This window comes from Psittacula echo, assembly GCF_963264785.1.
Source record: "Psittacula echo genome assembly, chromosome: 10".
Taxonomy (NCBI): domain Eukaryota; kingdom Metazoa; phylum Chordata; class Aves; order Psittaciformes; family Psittacidae; genus Psittacula; species Psittacula echo.
Window position 1 is genome coordinate 4,042,615 of NC_137741.1, and position 23,669 is coordinate 4,066,283.

Consider the following 23,669-nt stretch of genomic DNA (forward strand, 5'->3'; position numbering starts at 1 on the left):
CCACGCCCACTCGCCCGGTTCCCCCCCCCCCCAGCCCAGAGCCGCCACGTCGCGATCGCTGCCGACCCTCCGGGACATGGGCCCCGTGAGCCCCAGTTGTGCCCGTGGGGCTCGGACACAACGGGATCGTTACAGCGGGGCTGTGTCTGGTTTGTGTGGAGCCCAGCGTTACATAAGCAAGCGCGGAGAGCAGAGGCAGAATCACTGTACGCAGATTATAGCGACCACGATGAGCCCGCAGCTTGCCCTGTGCGCGCCTGAGTCGGGTCACACCAGCACAGCGCGGGGCACCCTGCTGCTGCGATGAGACGGCAGTTAACAGAACAAGGTAACTCAGTGCGAAATTAAATGCAAAAAAAGGAAGGAGAAGAAAGAACGGAAACCAAATCCAAACCCCCAAAACCCCAAGGTTTAAGAACGTGCTTTAAAGGGACAAAATAAACCCTAGAGATTGCAATTCCAGTTTTATCAGTTCCCTCCCATATGCCGAGCTGCTGTGGAACAGCTGGCACTGGCAGCAATCGGTTATCACTGCCTGCTGGAAGCTCAGTGTTACAAAATCAAAGTCTGCATTATGATGACTGGTTACATTTGCTTTACCACGTAAAAGTAAATACCTAAACTCTAATGATAAATATATCTTTAGTATCTCAAAATTATTTAAGACTATTGGCCTATTTTATTAGTGCTTGTGCTGTACTGTCCCCCTGTTTGCCAGTTTGAAATAGAGATTTTCGAGTTCTGATTTTTTAGCTCTGAAATTACTGACATTTGAGAGCTGGCGTTGATGGACACTGTATCTGCCACTGAGCTGTGAGCAAAAGTTACTGACAGCTCAGTGGTAGATACAGTGAGAACCCACAGTGAGAACTTTCAAGTTGTATTACATTTCACTTGATAGTTTAGGGATGAAACTTGGAACCAAAAGTGCCACAGAAGAAATCAGTAAGCACAGCAATGAAAGAATAGTGCTGTGGGTGGTTTGGGTTGGTTTTTTTTCCCCAAGCTTGATAGCAATTTTCTTAACACAAATATCTTCTAAAATTTACTAATTCTCCCACGTAAGCATACACAAGCTTGAGACTGGAATCTCTATCTCAAAATTGGCCAGGTTCAACAAAGCCTTGGGTGACATGGTTTAGTGGGAGGTGTCCCTGCCCATGGCAGGGGGGCTGGAACTAGATGATCTTAAGGTCCTTTACAACCCTAATTATTCTATGATATAGTAGTTACACTGGACAAAAGCCTCAACTGAAACGTAGCTTTGCCAGCTTCTGTATGAAAATCTCATATATTAAAATGAGAGTTTCAGGTGAGAATTTACAGTTGGTTGCAACTACTTACAAAACCTGAGATGGAAAGGTTTCCCTTAAATCTACTGTAATATCACAAACGGTGATTTCAACATTGTGACACTTTTGCAAGCTGTTCTAGTACATAATTACTCCTAGACATGCGTCAGTGGATCAAATCAAAATGTAAACCTAGATTTCTGCTGTAGGCACTCCTAAGACAAGAGGTCTCAGTGATTTGTTGTCATTTCTGAAAACTGTAATGGAAAGAATTTTGAACAACTGTATTCTAAAACTTTACCTGTCAGTCACAAACACGTTGAGACTTGTGACTTGGCTTCTGCTTCCACTGCTGCCTTTTATCAGAGTTCACATTCTGGCCATCCCATCTTGACAGACATTTCCAGTGTGTAAATTTGAGTAGCATGTTGTCCTTGTACAAATTTGGTGCAGTGTCTCATCTCAAATTCTTCCTTATTGAGATCTCCATTTGTTTCAGGCAGTTTGATGGATTTTTTTTCTGACGTCTGATAATTTTCTGTGCTAAAATCAGTTGTGAGGTAACGGTAAGGATATTAGAAGTTATCATCTAGATAAGAAAATAATCAGACTCCTTGTAACAAGACTGCAGGACAGTTCCTCACTCTGGGAAAAAACAGAAGGTATAGACCATTAACTGCTTAGGAGGTATCAAGGACATGTCTTAGAAGGAAATTTGTATTTAATTCATCTACTAAGCAGACAGTGCAAAAACAATGAAGTTTTCCTCTTCATCATTTTCATGACATAAATATCTGAGCTCACTATTGGGGGAGAATGCGATTTTACCTCTTTTGGATTTTAACAGAAGACTGTATAATGCAGTAAAATCCCATCCATCCTTGCAGACAGCTGTAAGGTGCAACCTAATCTAAATGAACAAACAATGTATATTTGAAATAGCAATGTGACTGAAATGATCCTTAATTTGGGGGAGAATTTATACAGAGATTAATTTTAAGGAGCTTTGAATAGCAAAGAACCATAAACCAAACCCCAAATCATTATTCAGTGCTTTCTTTTTATCTGCATGTGCTTATGAAGAGTTCCAGTTATCATCTTTTGGGGATACTGCATCTCATAGATGCTTAGAATAGTCAGGCATTAAAAACACATGAAAATAAGTGGCAATAACAATTCTGTTTTAAGTATTTGGGGAGTAAAGAACACAGGTTCGTTTAAAGACAAATCTAGTGACTTCAACAGATTTGTTTCCAGGCAGCCTCCAATATGGCCAGATTTTAGCATGTATTTCTGCTGAAAAGATGAACCCATTTCAGTTTTGTGTCTAAATGCTCAATTTGCCCAGAAATCCACTAGCAGCTCCCCCCCCCCCCCCCCAGTGTATTCTTTCCCATAGTGTTTTAGTGCTCACGAAGCATGAGGATGTGTGGATTTTCCTTGTGTGGCTCACTTACCTGTGGGTTCTCTGCTACAGAATAGTAAGCCAGTATTTGTAGCATTCAGTGTGACACACGTATACACACAGAGTTTACACTTCATTCAACAAAGTAGGTGAACATGCTTTAATTTAGTAATTTACGATATGGCAACTCTAACCATGCAATGTAAATCCTTTCCTGAACTGAAACCCTTGACTATGAAAATAAAGATGTCTGGGACTTTCATGTGATTGAAGAGGCTGGAATAATAATATTAGTATGGATCAGTACTCACAGGTGACAGTTCAGTGTGCAAACTGTAATCCTTCAAACAATGTACTGTTATTATTGAGATCAATTTAGATGACAATGATATGGGGAGAAGGGTAGAACTGATCTGAATTTTTTCAACAAGCCAGCACAGAACAAAATAGGCTATATTATGACTTTCAGATTAAAATACTAATGTAAACTTTCCCAAACTCCCAAGTTTCATCCAAGTTAAACAATGAAGGGCATTCATAGAATTGGACTCTTAGTTTCTGCAAGCATAGGGTACAGACAATATTTTACAAGACACTGAGATTGTAAAGTGTTAGGGAGCTGCACAAATGATCCCTTGTGTTTCTAGTACCAGTTCAGCACACAGACAGATGTAAGCAAGTTAGAATCATGTTTAGCAACAATTTCTGCTATAGCATTTAATTTTCTTTACAATCTATCATCTTCCTTCTCTAATGATATGAAGAGTCCAATTTATTCTTTTTAGGACACTGATACATACTTGAACTTCTGCTCAGAGTGCAAACACCCCAGAGGAAAACCTTTACTTATAAATACATGACTCCCCAATGATTTACTTTTCATTCTGACCCCCCCCCCCAAAAAAAAAAAAGCCACAACTATCTATGCTGTCAGCAACATCTCTTCTGAAAGTGATCTTCAGACCCAGATTGTCAGAACTTAATGAGCAGAATTTTACGTAGGCACACACATCCTCTTGGATTGTTTAGGAAGTATTTTCACCCCCTTCCGTCACCACCCCCCATTTCCCTGAATAAAAGGAGGAAACAAACAAGAATGTTTGAAAATTAACAATTAGAACTCTCATAGCCTGCTTCAAACCACCTTGTTCAGTTCAGCTTCTAAGCAATTTGGAGTACATGTAACAATTAGTCCTAGTCCAAACAGCTGATAAGGTGCATACAGCACATCCATATAACACACCGATGTAGAAGAAAACCGTCAGCTTTCTCTAAGGAATTTTCTGCTGGATAGTTGGATTTAATCATCTCCTGAAAAAGTTCAACTTACACCAGTAGGAGCACCAGGCAGATGGTGGAGATGTGTACTGACAATAAGGAAAGGAGAAGGGAGATCTTCTTTTTGCAGTAGCAAAATCAAGTTACTTTGTCTGTTCAAGGACCCATGTCCTAATTAAATCCAGTAAAAGAGCTAGTCTGAAATACAGGTTATACTTCTTATTTGTATTTTCTGTTATGAGAGCTACTGGATATTACACAGTTTTGTGAAACATTCTGACAAAAGGGAAAGTAAACGAAAAAGGACTGCTTGCTCCAATAAAGGACAAATTTACATTAGATTTTTGACTGTTGCATACTTTTATGATGCAATTTTTACATGCTACAGTGTGTGAATGCTTTGAATTCAGCAATAAATCATAGCACTGGTAACCTTAGAAAAATTTGCAAGTGATTTGTGAGCATAACAGGATGTTACCCTATGCTGGATTTGGCCTCTGCGTGTATGTTTGTCTTTGTTGTAACCTCACCCATATTGCACTATATGTAAACTTGGAGACTTTTTAGAAGCACATAGAGAAAATTCAGCTTTTGGCTGCTAAAAATAACCACTTCCAGGATGACCGATTCCTTTGGAAAACAGGATTTGAGTTCTGAAGTGAATCACGTTGGTGTTCCTCTGTGCCACATGGTACATTAACCGTACTTGGTTGTGTACACAGAGCAAGCAAAGTCGTGTATCTGTGAGACAGCCCAAGAGGACAGCCTCTGGGTGGGGATCCTGCTGTTACAGCCCTGTGTCACAGGGAACTGCCATTTCAGGCTTTCTTGTATGGACAGGACACTTAAAAGAGCTAGAGAAGCCATGTGAGGTCCCATGAAAAACAGAACTGTCTGCTTATACAGTAAGTACAAATGCATCATACCTTTTGCAATGGGCCTCTCCTCAGAAAGTTGCCTTTCTATTATTAAAAGCTAAAGTACAGACTATTATTTCTCATACAGTTGATGATTTATTTGATCATTTAATGGAAAAAAAAAAATCTTTCTTCCAGTATAGGACAGTTTGCTTAAACATTTACCCTATGTACACCTTAAAGTATAATTAAGAAAAAAAAAGAGCAAACATTTAAAAAATAAGATCTGTCACATTAGACTTGTTCAGTAACCTAGTTGGTATGCTAAACCTTGACCATACTTTTCAAGAAATCAGAATATAGCAATGTTAGATGGTTATGAGATATCTATAGAATAAGTTTCTTGTTAGCAATGTCAAGTGAAGACTGCTTTCTGCCCAGGCAGCGAGATTCTATTCCATACTTTAAAATAATTGTACAAGTCTTGACCTTGCTGAGTTCTGCTAAATTCAGGGCCTATATTACTACTTTCACCTGAAATCAGGACATGAGAAACAACTCAAGTGAAACACACACATTCTCTCCAAGAAATTACAAACGGAGAAGTTCTTGTTTTTGAAAAGCAGGAATTTCACCACCAAGTTCTTACCTGATTGAATAATCACCAGCCTAAGGACTGATTCAATTGCATGCACTGTCTTTCAAGGTACAAATGTCATCTAATTAGCCAGCCAGAAACAATAATTTAGATTGCCTAAAAGCATCAGGTATCACAATTCTGAATAAGCATGGCAGTTTGAAAAGAAGTACTCATTTTTTACACATGCTTTAGTGTGACTTGGGTGTTCCTCTGTGGTAGTGCCCTTAGGAGTTCACTGAACTTAACAGTAGACTTGAAAGTTTGCCATTAACTGTGAATTAATGGAACTTACATATAACAGTATATTACTGTCAAAGTACAACAAATGTCTCAGCAGCAACGCTGCATTCCAATAGCTATTTCATCAAAAAAAAGTCACTTGGGTTAAAAATGACGTCCTAAATGTACATGTTTGTCTTTAGGTGCCGTTTTAGAAGAATAGCCTCTGACCAAGAACAAAAATTGTTGTCGGAATAATATGCGAACAGGTAATTTCCTCCAAGCCTTCACTTGGATGTGTACACAGATATAATTAGAACTCTTTAAAACTGCAGTGATTTTGACAGCTGCCATTGGGATTGTCACAACTGCTGTGTAGTGCTGTCATCACTTACTAATCAGCAAACCAGAGTTCACTAGTCAGTGGTACAAATTCTGCAAGGTGTTTGCTTTGATCAATGCTACTATTCATGATTGAGGAGCACATAGTCCAAAGTTGCTTATAAGTGAGGAAGCATGCGCCAGCTCCTCTATCTTCTGTCAACATTTCCCACTTCTCCCCCTTCCCTTTTGGAAAGTAGCAGACTTCAGGATTAGACAGTCTGTAGCCTCTGGACTAGGCAAGACAGCTGAGTCAACACGTGGATTACCAAGGCTGGCTTGGTTCTTTGGGGGTTAAGGTGGTATTGAGCCTTTATTTGTCTTTCTTTTTAATAGATAGGACAGTCGGGTTACAAAAGTTTAAACGCAAACAGACAAGATAGTTTAGGGACAGGTTTTCGAGCAGTGCTCAAAAGAATAATTGAGACTCAGTGTATTTAGAGGCTGGTGTTAACCTCTGCTAGTTTTAAGTATTCACAGTCTAGTGTTAGGAAGAACAATCTTGTTTCATTCTTCTTCACTTCTCCTCCCACCAAACCCCTACCTTTTTGCAAAGTAACTTTGGTGCCCTGCTTCTCATTATTTTATCTCTCACACAGAAGGACATATGAAAATGCATACATACACATTACGTAGAATATATAGAGTTGATAAAGTGTCTACAGTTGTATTAATTGAAAAGCTAAACCTTTTTTAGTTTTTTGTGTAATTGCCCATAGTCACTTGACTTATTAAAACATTTCTATCTTGATTAGGTAGCCTGAATGTAGTGCACAGTTCACCCTCAAAGCATACAATTTGCATTTTTAGGTTAATATAATGTATTGTCTTACCTAATAAAGAATCTTAACACATTCACTGACATTCATGTAACTGGGTTTTGGCTTGTACTCAGTGAGCCCTTTTGATTCTCCAGTGTACTCTTCTGTATCACTGACTGTAAATTCAAAGGGAAAACTGTTGCTTTCATGCTTTCCTTCTATAAATAGAGCTGTAGCTTTCAAATCTGATCCAGACTACTACATTTCAGTAAAATGGGTATGGATACAGTAATTTATATTTTTTATTGTATCAAAACCCACTACTACCAGTAATTAACATTTTCTGTTATTGTTAGAGCATCCCCAATTTTCTTTTATTCTCTTTCATATTTCTCTCATCTATTTTATACAGATATTTTCAATAAGTAGTAACAAAGTATCAATACACAAAATAGAACTAATGAAAAGCACAACTGAATGGAAAATGGGGCACCTGATCTACACAGACAATTCTTCAAATATCTCATTACTGGCAAAATTAGGGTTACAATTTTTCCCTTAGCACTGGAAAGAAGTCTAGCTCTAGAAAGAAATAGCCTGTAGAGAAATTGTCTGCAATTACAATCAGAAGGGTTTTGAAGGCTTCCTAGGCACTTTTTGTTCTCTCTCTCCACTCCTCTCACTTTTCTCTAACAGGCCTAAGACACAGTGCCTGAGGTATTTTGCCAGGACAGAAACGTCTGGTTGGGCTGCAGGGCTGGTCCTTAACACACAGCTCACAGCAGAACAGTGAGAGAATCATTCTCCCAAATGTTCTGGGTCCTGAATTACTTGAGGCATTTAGTTTTCTTCAGTCCTACACCACTATGCCAAACTGAGACAGGCCTATTTCTGCATAAAGATGAAGAAATAGAACTACAAGGCAGGATTTTAAGGAGGTTAACAAGTTCTCATTAATTGTCATGAGAATTTCTCTGAAGGCTTTCCACGAGCTGTCTAAAAGGACTTTCTGTGTTGCCTACCTTCCATCAACTCACTTTTCCACCTGGTAGAACTTCAACAACACTTAACTCCCTCAGATGCTTAAAAGAGTTTAGAGGAGGTCAAAGTTCCTTCATTTAAGGAAAGATGTAGCCTTCAGTTGCATTACACTGTCACAGAAGTTCCACTGTTAGGTTTGAATAGGCTAAAATAAAACACAGTTCTTGTTTAAAATCCTTCTTGCTTTTTTCTATTACCGTTTTATTCCTATTGTAGTTATACTGTTATGCATGCAAAATAAGATAAAAAGTCTTTTGATAGTGACCTTGCAGTAAATTAATTGCCCGTAGACAAGCACAGAAAGCGTCAGAGTTAAAATTAATTTTCATTTACCTTCTAACAGGGTACAGCAGAACAGACATTTCTGTTGTGCCACATTCTGAGCCAACGTAACAAGGTCAAACATGAACAGGAATTCAAACATGATTCATAGAACAGTTTGTGTTGGAAGGGACCTTAAAGCTCATCCAGTTTCAATCCCCTGCCATGGACAGGGATACCTTCCAGTAGACTAAGTTGCTCAAAGCCCCATCCAGCCTGGTCTTTCCAGCCTTACCTCCCCCCCCCCCTTCAACTCATTAATTTATCTACACACATGCAAAGAGGTCCAGCTATCATGTGGGTGCTAGCACTTTGATGACATGACCATGAAACTGAATTCCTGTTGAGCTCTGTGGTGTAACTGCCTTCATCTTAAAATTATGTAAGGGTTAAGGACAAAACGATGTAAGGTAACTCACCCTTCTATGTCAAATATGCCCTCATACAAATGGAAGAATATATAAAAAGCCAGGAGAATGGAATTACTAGAGATGGTCTAGAGGACAGCAGGATGTGTGATGGTCTTGTTGCACAGGGTTAGAAGTAGCTAAGCTTTTCTGCCACTCTTAGGAAAGTCAGGTTTGTTCTTTATACAAAGCTGTAAAAGCTCCCTCCAGGGTAACATGCTTTATGGCCACACTCCTCACTTTTTTCTTCACGAATACAGGAGGGGGAATGAACCCTAATTCTTCTTCCTGAAGGAAAAATAAGAAAACTAAAATCTTTTTTCCTCTTAAACAACACTCTACCTTGTACAGAATGTGCCCGCTATACATAAATAGTGAGACAGCAGAATTCTTATTTTCACAACTTCTGGGAGAAATAATAGCAAAACCAACACCTGAAGTGTGAGGTAGCACATGATTCTCATACTTGTGATGTCAGAAGACTGCTCTGGTTTTGTTTTGATTGAGATATTGTGGTTTCCTAAGATTGAAGAAATATATAAAAATATATATGCATATATAAAAAGTGAGTTACTGATGCATTAAAAGTATCATAAATAAATCCAAATTTACAGTTAAGTATTATTTTTAAGCACAAAATGGACAACTGCTGCTACAAGTGCCAACAGTAGTATCCTGTATTTGGGGTGTTATTAGAATGCCCAATTGTGTTCAACACACCAACAATTCATACAATAAGTTTACTGAGGTAGGTAAAAGCCTTCTTGAGATCTGTGGAAATGACACTGTAACAGGCAGTTTTCTATGTAAGTGACACTTCATAGGCTAGCTCCTCCACTGGTTGTGAAAAACTGGGGTGGGAAAACCTGCTGGTGTCCTACTGTGCTATGATTCAGCTCTTAACACAGCCTGAAGCACGCTCAGAGTGTCCTGGTCCACACCTGAGACTCTTCTGGGTTTATCTGTACCAACTGATTCTCTCCCAGAAGCTAGTTAAGCTAGTTTGTGCCACTGGAACAGGACAAACCTGACTTCCTACAGGTCATCATGTGAATCACTGTACTCAATACAGTTTGTGGTCATGAAAGCCGAAAGAAGTAACAGAGAACCCAGAAGTTCCTCCCATAGCAAGAGAAATTTTGCATGCATTAATAAAATTTAGGTGCTTCACGTCTGATATACTGATAAATTTATGGCCTTTTTGCATATCATTACACGAAACAATTCTGCAAGATAGGGAGTGTTATATGTAGCTGGCCTGGAAGGCAAGACTGATACATTATTTGCTCATAGGGTTGTTTTGTTTGTGTGTGGTGGGTTTTCTGGGGGGTTGTTTTGTTTTTCTGGGGGAGGTGGTGTGTTTGAGTGAGGGTTTCTTGTATCTTTTTAAGGAAGCCACCCTCCCTCCCTAAAAGTCCAATTAAGATCTCCTTTCACTGATTAAAATAATGGAAGTCTCCATTTTTCTCTGTGTTTGTTTTGGTTTTATTTTTAAGATCATGAAGAACTCTGTGGCACCAGTTATGGAGCTTTTTGTCTAAATGGAGGGATTTGTTATATGATTCCTACTGTACCCAGTCCATTCTGCAGGTCAGTGAAACTAAAGTATGTGTGTTTAAGTATTGGCCAGTAGCTGTCCAAAGACTCTTTCTCCAGTTTGCTTCTCTAAGGAATTATGGTTAAAACATTATATAAAAGAAAATACCTATTAGCTATGGCTGTTCCATAATTCAAGCTCAGATTACTTATCTAGTTTGCAGAGACATGAGAATATGAGAACAATAAATGTGTATACTTGGTGTATATTTGTTTGACAGGTGCAACAATACTCAGTTACGTATGCATTCATATGCTCTCTATATTTAGAGCCATATTTCCTCCTCTCATTATAATGCAGAAAAGAACAAAATACCCTTTGCTTCTCGGAGGATAGATTGTAGGAAAGGCATTCAGAAAGGCAAAGTATGTTCCCTGGTTTTTTTTCAGATGAATTACATTGCAGAAATTCTTGTAACATAAAATGGCTTGACCTGAACAAAATGAAGAGGCACAAAAAGGAATATTATCTTTCAAGGGGGGTAAAAAGAATGTTATTCAAGACTTCCTGTGTTCTCTGAATCTCACTGAAATACTCAGAGGGCAGCTTTACAGTGACAGCCAAAGACCACTTGGTAAAGAAACATCAAGGCAGCAAATATAGACATTTCTTATACCATTCATTTATGGGACCAGTCTTTTTGAACCCATGTAGCCCACTGGAAAAGAAGCACTTCCTATTTTGCATGTGAATACATTTCCTGCACAAATACAGCCCTATCCTTTTATTTTCTCATTTACCAAGACATAAGAAGATGCTAAATCAACTTGTAATTTTTCATGGTTCTGCATTTCCTAATTCTGAGTTACCATTCCTCAGAACAAATTATGGTTAATTTAATGGGTTTACTTAACATAACAACAGGCATTCAGACATGTACTACATACACTAAGGATATTACCTTTTTTTCTTCCGTGGTAACTTCTGCTCCCTCTTCAGTCTTGAGCTATAACTAATGATAATTGAATCAAACAGTTGAAGGAGGAAACAAAAATCTTTTCTAAGATGCCTAATTTTAAAGTATTTCTTTCTTTTGTTTAGGACAGTTCAATGTAGACATTTAAACTCAAGCCTGTAAACTCATCTGGTAAATGAGAGAGAAGAGGCAATTTTGTGGTAAACGCTCAGTGAAAGATACACACAGTGCACCACTGTCATTAGGCATATTGTCCAATGTCACACAGTGAATCAGATCCAGAAGTGAGGGTAAAGCTCGGAAGTGCTGTATGATGATGATGACTTATTCTAACTGCTAAACCTTGCAAGCTTATGCAATATAAAATGAATGCTATTCCCACAAAAAGTAAAACATGTTGAAATTTGCATGTTCTTTTTCCTAGAAGGAATCCCATATTACAACATTAACATACTTAGATGAAAAACACAATGGTTAGACTAAAGAGCATCAGTTACACAATTTCAAAGCACCCCCTCAACCGTTGCTAGACAGTGTTATGAGGAAGGTGTATTTGATGCAGCGACTGTAAATGTGAGGTAACAAATACTCAGAACAATACATTCTTCAGGAGCACAAGCTAGTCACCATGGATAATTTCCACTTTAAAAGGGCTACAAATGAAGAAATTTGTAATTCAGGTACCAGAGAATTTTATAATCTGCTGAAGCAGAAAAGCAACATCCTCAGAGCACTTCTGTTATACTCAGGCAATCTTACTGCATTTAAATTGCCAAGTATTTTTCTTCTGTATCTAGTGGTTAATTCTGAAGTTATATGGGTTTAAATAGCAGCATTCTATTTAAGCATGTCCTCATTCTAAGCATGTTCCTTAATCAGTCAGAGAAGGCTAATTATAGATGAGAAAGGTTTTGTTTACACACAGATATCTTGGTAATCAGCAGTGATGTGAATAGAAACAACAGAAAAAATGCATCCCTATTCAGCAGAATTCAGAAAAATATTTGGTGCTTTGGAACTTCAAGGCTGGCATCATCCTGAGGTTGTGTAAAGTTTCCTTGATGCAGGCTTCTGCCAAATTCCCCCTAAAGCTTTCAAGTGTTCTCAGATGCTCATTTCCCACCAATGGAAAAACTGGGTCACTTTTGGAATCAAAGGCTGAATGGTCATTAGTACAGCATCGATTAATGGGGGGAATGGAGCAAGAACAGACTAACAAACTGTAAAAATACCTTAAAACACATTTACCTTGACATGCTGCTTATTTACACAAATGGGTTGTGCTAAACGCAGTTAGCCCAGATTACTTGATGTGACATCATTGCAAGTAATTTCACAATGTAACAACCAAAATTGCATCATTCCTCAGGAATCTGCGTTTTGTAGCATGGTAACAAATCAAGAGGCACTGCTTACTTTTGGAGTTTCAGTTGCTTTTACCACTCAGAAATGAATATATGCACAATGCAGAAATTTAACAGAAATAAAGCATTAGCTGACCCACCCTACCCTGTGCAACATCAGCAGATTTTAAATAGAGCTGATGTGTGTTAGAACATGAAGCTGCTCAGCTGCCATCTTCCCTCATCCCTTCCCTAACACCGAGTTCGTGCTCTCAACAGCAGAAAACACACCTGTCACCATGAACAAGGTGCACTTCAAACCCAGCAATGCTCAAATGTACTAAACAGATACACAGCAGAATAGAGAAGGATGGAAGAGCAGCTGCCTCAGGTGTATCATAATACACGAAGCTGAAAGCTGTTTGCCTCAGCACCCAATGCACAGCTGTCCCATTAATTAATGCAGTGCAGAATTAAGCAAAGATTTTGTTCTCTGAGGGGAAGCTTTGGTACTTCCATTTTGTCTTCAAACAGCTGATTTCTGACAGCCCTCTTTATTTCAGACAAATACAGATGATACAAGGCCACGCACAGTTCCTCTGCTCCTGAGGGCAGTACACATAGAACTTCATAGTGAACGCTCTCCTTTTGAGGACAGGATCATACTCTGCAGAAGGCAGTGCATTCAGGCTCAGTACTGCAAGAGATAGAGGCACTTTGGAAATCTCCCTGGAATTCCAGTGTACAGTTAAGGGCTATCTCTGCTTTCCCCTTCCTTCGCTTCTACCCCAATCAAATCTCTTCTCTACCTTTCTTATACTAATCCAATAAATCTCGTACAAATTCTTTCCATCACTTTCTGTATACCCCATCCTTGTCAGGCTCTTTCTCTGAGATGGGTCCTTCATTCCCTTTTCAAACATCCCCACAGATGACACACCTGCTGCAGTGTCAGCCTTCAGAATATACCCACTGCAAGCTGCCAGTGAAGGGCTTCCCACTCATCTAGGATTTTCTTCTTTCTCTGCCTCCCAAACTACACTTTCACATACCCCAGGCTCTTCTGAAAACAAAGCGCCCAATCAGTACTTTTCAGTTTTGCTTTTAGCTTAAAAGGTAGGAATGACAGTTAGAATACACACCAAAAGTACAGCCAAAAAAAGCCACTATTAAGATCTATCTTTAATGGGACATAAAATATAAAATGGAACATTACATGTTTGAAAAATATTAATGATCAGAATTAATATCACTGCCAGATACACTAAAGCTTGCCATATAAACTCATAGCTAAGGCAGTTCTAGGGGAAAGAAACCCATTCTTTCAACTTCTCTCAATTAGTAGCATTTCTGTTTAACTCCTTATGTATATGAATACAGCTTCAGAGTAACAGTTTTGAAACTCCTCTGAACAGAAAACTTTTTCAAAGGGTGTTTACGGCTTCCAATTTACTTTGCCATTGCTTATTTACTTTGGCTTTAAATTCTTTTTCATACTTGCTATGAAAAAGATAGCAAGTACATACATGATGCCCTTATAATGATGGAATAGGATGATTTTTAGGACCCTGCTACAGATGGAAGATTATGATGATTTTGAAGCTCTCAGCCATGTAATCTGAGTTGCTTTGACAAGCAGATAATTTTTCAGCTGTCTTCTTCTGCTTAGAGCTTTATATTTACAGGCAAATAATTTTTATACCAAAAAGCAGCCAGGTTTTTCCTGACTGAAGGAAGACTAAATGAAAACTAAAATCAAGACTCTCATAAGTACAGTCTTAAGCAATGGGAGTCTGCGCACACATTTGACTCAAATCCTACTTCCATGTTTCAAGTCTGTCAGGTACTCGCTTATGACACCCACTTTAGAGTCTGCAAGAGAAAGAAACCTTCTTACCTGCAAGAGAAAGACAGACACTTGCACTGTTTCATGAATTGCATCTGCAAATGAGACAGCAGTAATGCCTTGTGTTATTGGAAGGCTATTATACTTACATATTAATTACTGATCAGATTGTAAAGGATCAATATAATTGCAGATCCACTGGTCATCCCCTGATACCTTATCCAATGCAGTCTATTTCTTTCTACCTTGCATTGATGCTGATAAGGGTAATTTTGATTAATAACCTATGTTGAAAGATTCTGTGGATTTCTTTAGGTGTATTATGTTAGTGTGTTGCCTCCAGCACAGCCAATATCGTACTTTTGTATACAACAGTTAAGGCTGGCTCATCTCATCTGACAAGAGGTGGGTGTGTGCAGGCACTTAGGAAAGCAGAAATCTGGATGCTATCTGAAAATGGGAGTTTCTAGTCTCACAGCTTTACCTCAAACATTGGAGGCTGCTGTCTTTCAAATCTGATTGAACAATAAATTGAAATTTCTTCGAGGAGGAAAGACCTTTATTCCATTTTAGAAATCAACTTCGGAATGCTGCATAGTTCCTTTTAAAGCCAACAGACAGCATGTGCTGAAACAGGAGGCTAAGAACATGCAGATGTTGTGCAATACCTGGCCTAGTGGCCAGATGATTCAAATTAGCACAACTCCCCCTTACTATAGCCTAGAAGCAGGCTTCTGGTTTTTGCACTCATGCATTCAAGTGCAGAAGCACAACAACTACAAGTGTGTCATGGTTAACTTGTGCTCTGCTTTCTGGCATCCATTCTAAACAAGATAGACTATGAGTTGCTATTGACTTTTAAGGCTGTGTATAGTAAGACTGACTGCCTCTATGAGACACTGTATAGATACCATCAGTCTGGATTATGTTCACAGCCCAACTGCTTGTTAGAGACTGCTTTTCTGTCTTGCTTACAGTCACTGTGAATGTAACTCCACCAAAATTATTAGAGCTCTGCTAATCCAACAGGATGAGTTCCACTGCTAACTTTTGAACTCTTAGTTTTTTTCCCCCGGTGGGAAAGTTTTAGGAAAGGACTTACAGTAGAAACCTTTCCCTTTTTCACTTGTCTTAGTACATCAGCTGCTTCTACATTGAACACAGTACTTCCCCTGTTTGTACATTAATGACTTAGTAACAAATATCTGAACATCTGGATTTTCAGAAATGCCCAGAGCAGAGCCTGTTGGTGTGGTCATATTAGCTACAATTTTGTTTAAATGTTACCAAGAGACACCTCGTTTCAATTTTCCCATTTCTATGCAAACCTCCATCACTTTCAGGTTACATGAAAATATTTTCTACATAGCATGGAATCACTGTCAGCAAACATGTCAACAGGTCAGCCTAAAGAAAGTAGCTGGGAAGCTTTGTAATCCCTAATCCATTGCACACAGTCAGATACTATTGGACTGGCATGTCACGGAAAACATGGTTCTAAAACTCCTTTTCATTACATCCGGGAAGAATAAATATGTTCAGCACTCAAGACATTTAAGTTTTTTATGTTCTTTTTTAGTGTGGGTCTTTTCCTGTTTGCTATAACCTTGGATTCATACTGGCTATGGTTTCCCTCTTACAGTCTTAGGCCTTGTGGCTTTCCCTCTCAAAGACTTGTGACTATCTTAAACATCTAGGTTCTGTTTTCTGTTTAGTAGAAAGCGGCTACAATCTCAGTGACCTTTTTTGCTACACTGTCATCACATTCCCAATTTTTCCTATGGTCTTTACCAGGACATGAATATAGCTTCCATACACTGCTCATGCCAGCTCACATATCGCAATAGTTCTCTAAGCCTGACCTTCTACCTAATCCTATATGCAACTCTTTCCAGCCAGGAGGACTGCCTTTTCTTCTTCTTGCTTCAGTTTTCTCTTTAGGCTACTGACTTACCCTTTACACTCATTCTCTAGAACTTTTCCATAAGCCTTAATCTGATGCCAAAACCTATTTATTTTTTCTTCCTGTATCATTTTAGACTTGCATTATTCTCCAGTTTTCATTGGTATTCAAGAATACTTCTATGAATTTTATATTCCATTTTCTGTCCCTGTTATCCTATTCAGCTCTCCAAAGCATTTCTCTCTTGCTTGCCAGAGAACAATGCCCCACTCAAACTACACTTCTGTTCTTAAAGTATTCCACGGTATTTCAGAAATAGGCCACTGAAATGCCACTATACCTACAGTAAATATCTGGAACATTATCTCCAGCAATCAGAGCAGTCTGCCTACCCTTCCTTCTCCCAGCAGTCAAATATAGTAACTTTGAAAAGTCTCACATCATCCTTAGCAAATGATGGCTGTTTGATCACTTGCACAGCTTTGATATATGATGATAATAACCTCTTTTTTTCCTAGTGTCTAAATCTTCCATTTTATTTCCAAAAAGAAATGGTAGTAATTCTCCATGCAATAGTTTAGACCAGTAGTACTGAGATAGTGGTCAATGTACTGGAAGCAATGCTGGGAGTCACATCAAGCATCCATGTTGGTATGATCACAGTGATGCCTTTCTCTTATTTAGATATGCTAGACATCTTTCTTCTTTTTTGGCAGTTCCTCCCCACTCCACCTTCTTATCCCTCATCTGAAATTATACCTTGCAGCTGCCAATGCAATTGCTTATGTCACTGATTATTATGACTTCAGTGCCAGAAATAGCAAGAAAGAGCAAGATCTTTAGCAATACAAATAGAGAGAAGCAAATTTACATACACAAAGGATATATGGAGAATGTAGTTATTGAATGAAATGCTTCCCGTTTTCTGTAATGCTATAAATTCCTTAAGAAAACATAGAAGAATAAGTGCAAAATGTAAGACAAATGAAGACTGGCTGCCCAGGGAAGTGGCTGAGTCACCATCCCTGGAGATATTTAAAAGACGTGAAGATGTGGCACTTAAGGACATGGTTTAGTGGTGAACTTGGCAGTGCTGGGTTAATGGTTGGACTTAATAATCTTAAAAGTCTTTTCCAACCTAAATAATTCTATGATTATTTTACTTCAACCTATCTGTTTTTGACTCTACCTGAATTACTAAGCCATTAATTTTATTTATTTTTAATAAAATATCATACCATTTTACCATGGCAAAAAATCATATTCATTTTAATCCTCCTTCAGAAAAAGTTTTCAGAGGCTCAATACATAAGCATTATAGAGAAGACTTTCAGCTGCATCTCTCCAAGACAGGGTCATTCACCAAGCATGTAACATGTTCTGGCATGAATTACTACACTGCATAAACGACTTCAGCAATTTAACGTGTACTGTGTCTCAATGAATTCCTACTTCCTTGATCTATTTAGCTGACAGTACTAGCTCTCCCCAAAAGAAAGCTAGGAAGTTACATGAAAGAGGGAAAAGAAAGCATGACCACTGTGTGAGAACCAGTGGGATGACACAATACTGAAGAGGTGGATTTAATTAATTAAACTTGCCAGTGGAGGAGGCAGATGTAACTGCCAGGTACACTATTGTGAAGCATATTGCTAATCCAATGAACATATTAAGAAAGATACGGTTTAAGATATAAACACAGTATAGATCAGACTGTAAACTTGATGCCCAACATTCCCATTTCCTTTGTTCCAGAAATGAGAGGTGGGTGGAAATTTCATAAGAAAACTCACTGTGAAGCAAATACAGACCTTGAATTATGCTGTAACAAGTTCTCTCCCCCCTTAAGACCAAAAGAATTCTTTGTGCTTTTCATATTAGATGAAAAGTTACCATCTAATCCCAATAAAACTTGGTTTCCCAGGTGTATTGAGAATTACACAGGAGCCCGCTGTGAGGAAGTTTTGCTGCCCAGCATCAAGTCCCAAGCTAAAGGTGACCTGTTCGCAGCTTTCTTGGCTTCACTGCTTCTTCTAGGAGTTCTTGTAATTGGAGCATTCTACTTCCTTTGCAGGTAAAAGTGCTTCAGAGCGCTGAAGCTATTTAATCAAGTACAAATTTCTTCTGGTAATCATGTACTAATTATTTGAATGTAAAAGTATGTAATGAATTATCCATAAGGTTTGTATGGTTATTCAGCATAATTAATGTGGATGATTCAACTTGTTGCTTGTGATATTTTACTTACTGGCTTGCAGTATTCTCAGTGTCTTTTCTAAGCTAGTACTTTCAGTTGCTTTGTAAAAAAGACATGCAGTACACCCATTTCTGAGAGATTTTCAGTCTGCCTAGAGCTAGTGCTAACAGTGCAAAACATTAGTCAACCCTTATGTTGTTCAAAGATTGAGAAGTAGAAGCAAATTACTGAAATGCTTTGAGATCAGAAACTGTTCCACTGCATTGAATTGCCAGCCAAACCAACTGGGGCCATTACCTCCCAATTCCTTTACAATTTCTGGTTTAAAAAGGAAAACTAAGGAAAATATCAAATTCAAGAATAATCCCAGGTAAATGTTCATTAACTAACTAACATCTAGAACAAATCAGAATACTAACTCATTTGTCCAGGATGATGCATGTTTGAGTAGCAAGAAAACATCAGTGCTAGACAGCAAGTGATGCAGCTTTGATTTTAGTATAATTTTAGGAATATTAGGACTTTCAATGAAAACACACAAGCGGTTCCTGGGATTAAGTCAACATTGATGCTGTACAAATACAAGTACACTTATACCAAACCCAAACAATCTTACTGTTTTCACTTACTCTCAGCATTCATGTATGTAAATCAGCCTCCTACATCCCCTCTTGTTTTTTGAGTACAGCACTTTTTGTAGGAGCTCATTTTGTCACTGTTAATATGTCTTTATGCCTTTATGAGGCAACTTACTAGGCCCTGTAGTTCTTAACTATCACAGACTTGCAGCCACCTCCTCTTTCTCCTATGCTGCATTTCTCCTACGCTGCATTTCTCCTAGGTTATGATACCCTGAGGTTCTTGCAATTCTGTTCTTTGCTCTCCCATAATCACATTGCTAAATCAACCTGTTTGATCAGTGCCTTTCAATGAGCAACCTTTGGAATAGCTGGTCTAGTTTTACCTCAGCTGCTGTCATGGAAACCCACTGAATGCCAGTTTTTCCCATAGCTGAATATATTTAGAAGCGAGAGTATTTGATAAAACAGAGTTTGTATTAAAACCCTTCATTGCAGAGGATATCCGTCTTAGTCATTTTAGTTAAATTAATCCTCTCTTAGCTGTGGAACACCACGGCAGCAATTTGCTAAACAACACTTGCAGATTACTACAAAGTTATTAGAATAGAATACAGCTTTAACTAAAGAAAAAAATATTCAAGTCTCACAGAGGTACAGAGACTATTTCTTTAGAAATAAAGCTTGTCTCTGAGAAGAGGAAAATAGTCTTCAGTGAGCAAAGACTTTGGAGATTAATCTGTTAAGATTCCTTTCCTCTTGCATACAGTAAACTTTGGGGAAGGCTGGAGACACATTTACTGAGTTTTACAGGCAAAGAGCCTTGCATTACAAAGTACAGAAGCTGAGAATAACAGCAATGACAAGCCTGTGCAAGTCTTTTATGAGACAGTTGGAAGATGAACGCCAAGTACTCTACTTCTTCATAGGAAATCAATTTACTCAAGCTTTACCTAACTGGCAGAACAAGAAGTAGTGCCTCTTTATTAGAAACACAAAGGCAGCGACTCAGTCTTAACGGAGTTGCCCTTGAACCTCTCTTATGTACCAGACTAGCTGTGGAAATCTCATGAAACCATGCTCAGCTTCTTTATACTAAGAAAAGAAATGTGGCCAGCAGGTTGAAGCGGTCCTACAAAGGATGCTGGAGAGGGACTCTTCATCAGGGACTGTAGCAACAGGACAAAGGGTAATAGGTTTAAACTTAGACAGGGAAAGTTCAAGTTAGATATAAGGAAGAAGTTCTTTACCATGCGGGTGGTGAGGCACTGGCACAGGCTGCCCAAAGAAGTGGTAACACTCCATCACTGGCATTGTTCAAAGCCAGGGTGGACAGAGCCTTGAGCAACCTGGTCCAGTGTGAGACATCCCTGACCATGGCATGGGGTTGGAACTGGATGATCTTAAGGTCCTTTCCAACCCAAACCATTCTGTTATTCTATAAAAAAAAAAATTACTGGCTAAAAGTTTTGTCTTACCTTTACGCTTCAGAGGCTGATGTAGCACAACCATCTTTTGCTAGAGAACTTACCTGTAAAACACTCAACATGTGAAAGTCCTTATCTCTTGACTGAAGTGACCAACATATGAGTCTCAAGTGAATGCTTTAGCCTACTCCTCTCTCTTCAGCTCTATAAACAAGGATTATTGTTAGCAGCTGTCACTAATATTATTATATTTTTTCCCCAAAAATTTGATCTAGCACAATCATAAAGTTCTGGAAGAGGGTAGAATTGAGACTTGTAAGGGTTAGCTGTGAGTTTGTGTCATCCTTGACTTGCCCTCTTCAAAGAATATAGTAAATTTAAAATGTTAAGAGAAATATCGCGCTATCAGGTTTCCACTATTACACTTTATTAACAAGTATGTTTGATCCAGAATCAGAAAGCAGAGGTTTCTCCCCCACCATTGTGTGTTAGTAAGCATTTCTGTGGCTTTTTCTGCAGAGGATTCTAGTGTAGTTTTAATATACACAGTAACGCAATCTGGAGGGATGCAAAAACAAAGATATTAATTGGAGTTTAAGGTACAGAAATGGAATCTCTAAAATTACACATAAAAATCTTTTAGTGTTTAGGAGATCAGTGCTCTATTTTCTTGTCCCTGTCATCACTTGTATCCCCCTGTATTTCCCTTCTAAGCTTTCTTCCTCTCAGTCTGCTTCGGGCAGATTTCAGGACCAGGCCTGTGCAAGTGCATTTAATTCTGCCTACAAACAAACCCATTCAGCATACAAGGGTGGAGAGAAAAGACTTCATGGCTCCATTTATATAACCAAATCATACATAACAGTGAAAGCAACCCATAAAAGAAAAGGGCTGCATAGAAAAAGCTCTGGGTGAACAGTGGAAAATTTCTCCTTTTATATTTAGCTGAGTCATCACATATTTTATCAGCCAAGGATTTCCTTTTTCCAATCCATCAACAATCTGCTGTTAAGCTGATATCATGCTGTATTTGATTATTTACTAGGATTCATCAAGATTGTATGGTTTGGAAAAGCAAACCTACAAGGAGAAGAGAGAATCAAAGATAATGAAGAACCAGAATTTTAAACAGCTAGAGAGTGAGAATGATGGAAGGTAGAACAAAATAAAGGCAGGGGAAAGGAACGAAAGCTCTAAGGGAAGGGAATAGCAGAGACTGGAGGGAGGGGAGAGGCAGAAGTGGTCGTGGACTGGTGATGAAAAAAAGCAGCTTAAAACTGGAAAAGGTAAACAGTAGTCTCAGGTTAAACCTCCCACTGGAACCCACTGAGGGAAAGGCTGCTGTTGAGCTATCTTAGTCTCAGGCTGAGAGAATATAATTATTTAGTGAATTGAGTAGCTTTAATTTACTCTCTGAAAACATGATGAGGAATGTTGCTGCAAAGAAAAGACTGAGTTTATATGTCCTCAAAGGTAAGTCTTGTAAAACAATTGTATATCATGCTGTAGGAATTCATAAGAACAGTACTGTCACCCAAAATCAAGGTGAAAACCAGTTCAGCACATTAGCTTCCTATGTTACTTCATCATGTTTTCTCCAGGAATGTGTTATTTCATAGGCAATAAACATTGCTTCTCTGTCAAAGGGAGAATCCCAATCTTTAAAAATCATGTTCAGCTCTGTTTGCCACCCTCCTTACAAGCTCAGCACATAAAACTATTGCTATTTCTAACTATTGGCATTCACTAGAAGACAGCATCATGCCAACATTTTCATTTTAACAAAGATAGTCATATATTTACATTGTGAATGTAAAATTTATCCATGTATATATATTTTAAATCAGAACTGATTTTCTAAGAGTGATTTGCTGTTCAATACTGAAAAAATGTCTTGGACTGGACTAGGCTGTGTTTAGGCCCAGGAACTGCATAACATGCTAGCAGAGCAGAGTGTATGGGCAGAGCAAATCCAGCTCCAGCCACTCTCTATCTTGAAACAAACACACACCCCACCAAGCAGTGGCTCTGATAAAGCCTATCAGTTTAACCTGCAGAAAACAGGAAAGTGTGCAAAAATCCTTGCTATTACATTGTTACTATGGTAAGAAATGGCAGATTTTGCTACAAGCATTTCACCTGTCAGTGCAGGTCCATCTGGCCTTCATTCTCCAGAAACACATTGTACAAGAGTTCCTGGGAGAACAATAAGAAAGATAGCTGATTAGCATAGATTTCACATAAGCTAGCTTTTGTTTAAAAACATTATAGAGACCTGAATGCCACAGCCTAGAAGAATAGAGAAAACCCTAGGGAAAACTAAAATAAATCTGCAGTTCATTTCTATACCTTATTGTAAGTCCATGTTGAAATGCTACATCATCTGTAAGGTAGGTGTAATATTAATGAACAGGAACTCAGCCAAGCAGAACAACAGGGTCTAGGAATAAAGCCATTTAAGCTGTCCAAGACAACAGACTTTGTGGAGGAGGTATATCACCACAGGACACAAACTGGACAGAAAGGAGGATAACTCGTGACTCTTCTCTAGAGAGCAGATGTCTAATTACTATTAAAAGAAAAGAAAAGAGACAGCAAGAGATCAGCTCTCTTTAGAAGATCTGTTTCTCCTCAGGGAAGTGTGGAAAATAACACCTTAGTCATGTTTCACTTCCAAATGCTAAGAGAGTTCATGATAAACACTTTGGTGATATCTACTAATTGCTTAAATAAAGACCTGAGAAACCAAACAAGAACTTGAACTTCAGGAGAGAAGCCATGTAGTGCTGAGTGCTGTTCCTGCCTCTAATCTCTCTTTTTCTACCTCAAGTATGTGCTTCTAAAAAAATGTTGAGCATTAGTTGAAAGTAATTGCAGAAGATCCATGCCACTTTTTCCAATGGAAGCATCATGCAATTCATTGGTCTCTTCTTAGATAACTTTTTTTCACTCTGTGTGGTTTGGTTTGGGTTTTTTTCTCCTTGACACCTTTTTTCTTGTTTCATACCATCAGGAAAGCTTCCATTCCAAGGACAAGCTCCTCACAGTATGGTGCCAACCTGGTTGAAACAACAAGCAGTAATGGCTGCATCAGTGAGTACATTTAAAGTTGAATGACTGGACTCCATAACGAAGGCAGGGCAGGACGTTTTCTTTCATTAAAATCACGTGTTTTGTTTGTTTTTCAGAAATAATAACAGAGTAAAGCTTTAGAGTGGAAGAATGCTGTGAAAACAACATGCAGAGCAACCCTAAGAACA

At 38.6% G+C, this 23,669-nt stretch overlaps 1 protein-coding gene across 1 annotated transcript; it reads left to right on the forward strand.

Moving 5' to 3' along the window:
- Nucleotides 1-303: 303 nt before the first annotated feature.
- On the forward strand, nt 304-23,516 carry NRG4 (neuregulin 4; the record flags this gene model as incomplete). The annotated part of the gene is made up of 4 exons (XM_080626430.1): nt 304-328; nt 10,099-10,192; nt 18,132-18,281; nt 23,423-23,516. 4 exons carry the CDS (start codon nt 304-306, stop codon nt 23,514-23,516), a joined length of 363 nt encoding a protein of 120 aa, XP_080482556.1.
- Nucleotides 23,517-23,669: the final 153 nt, after the last annotated feature.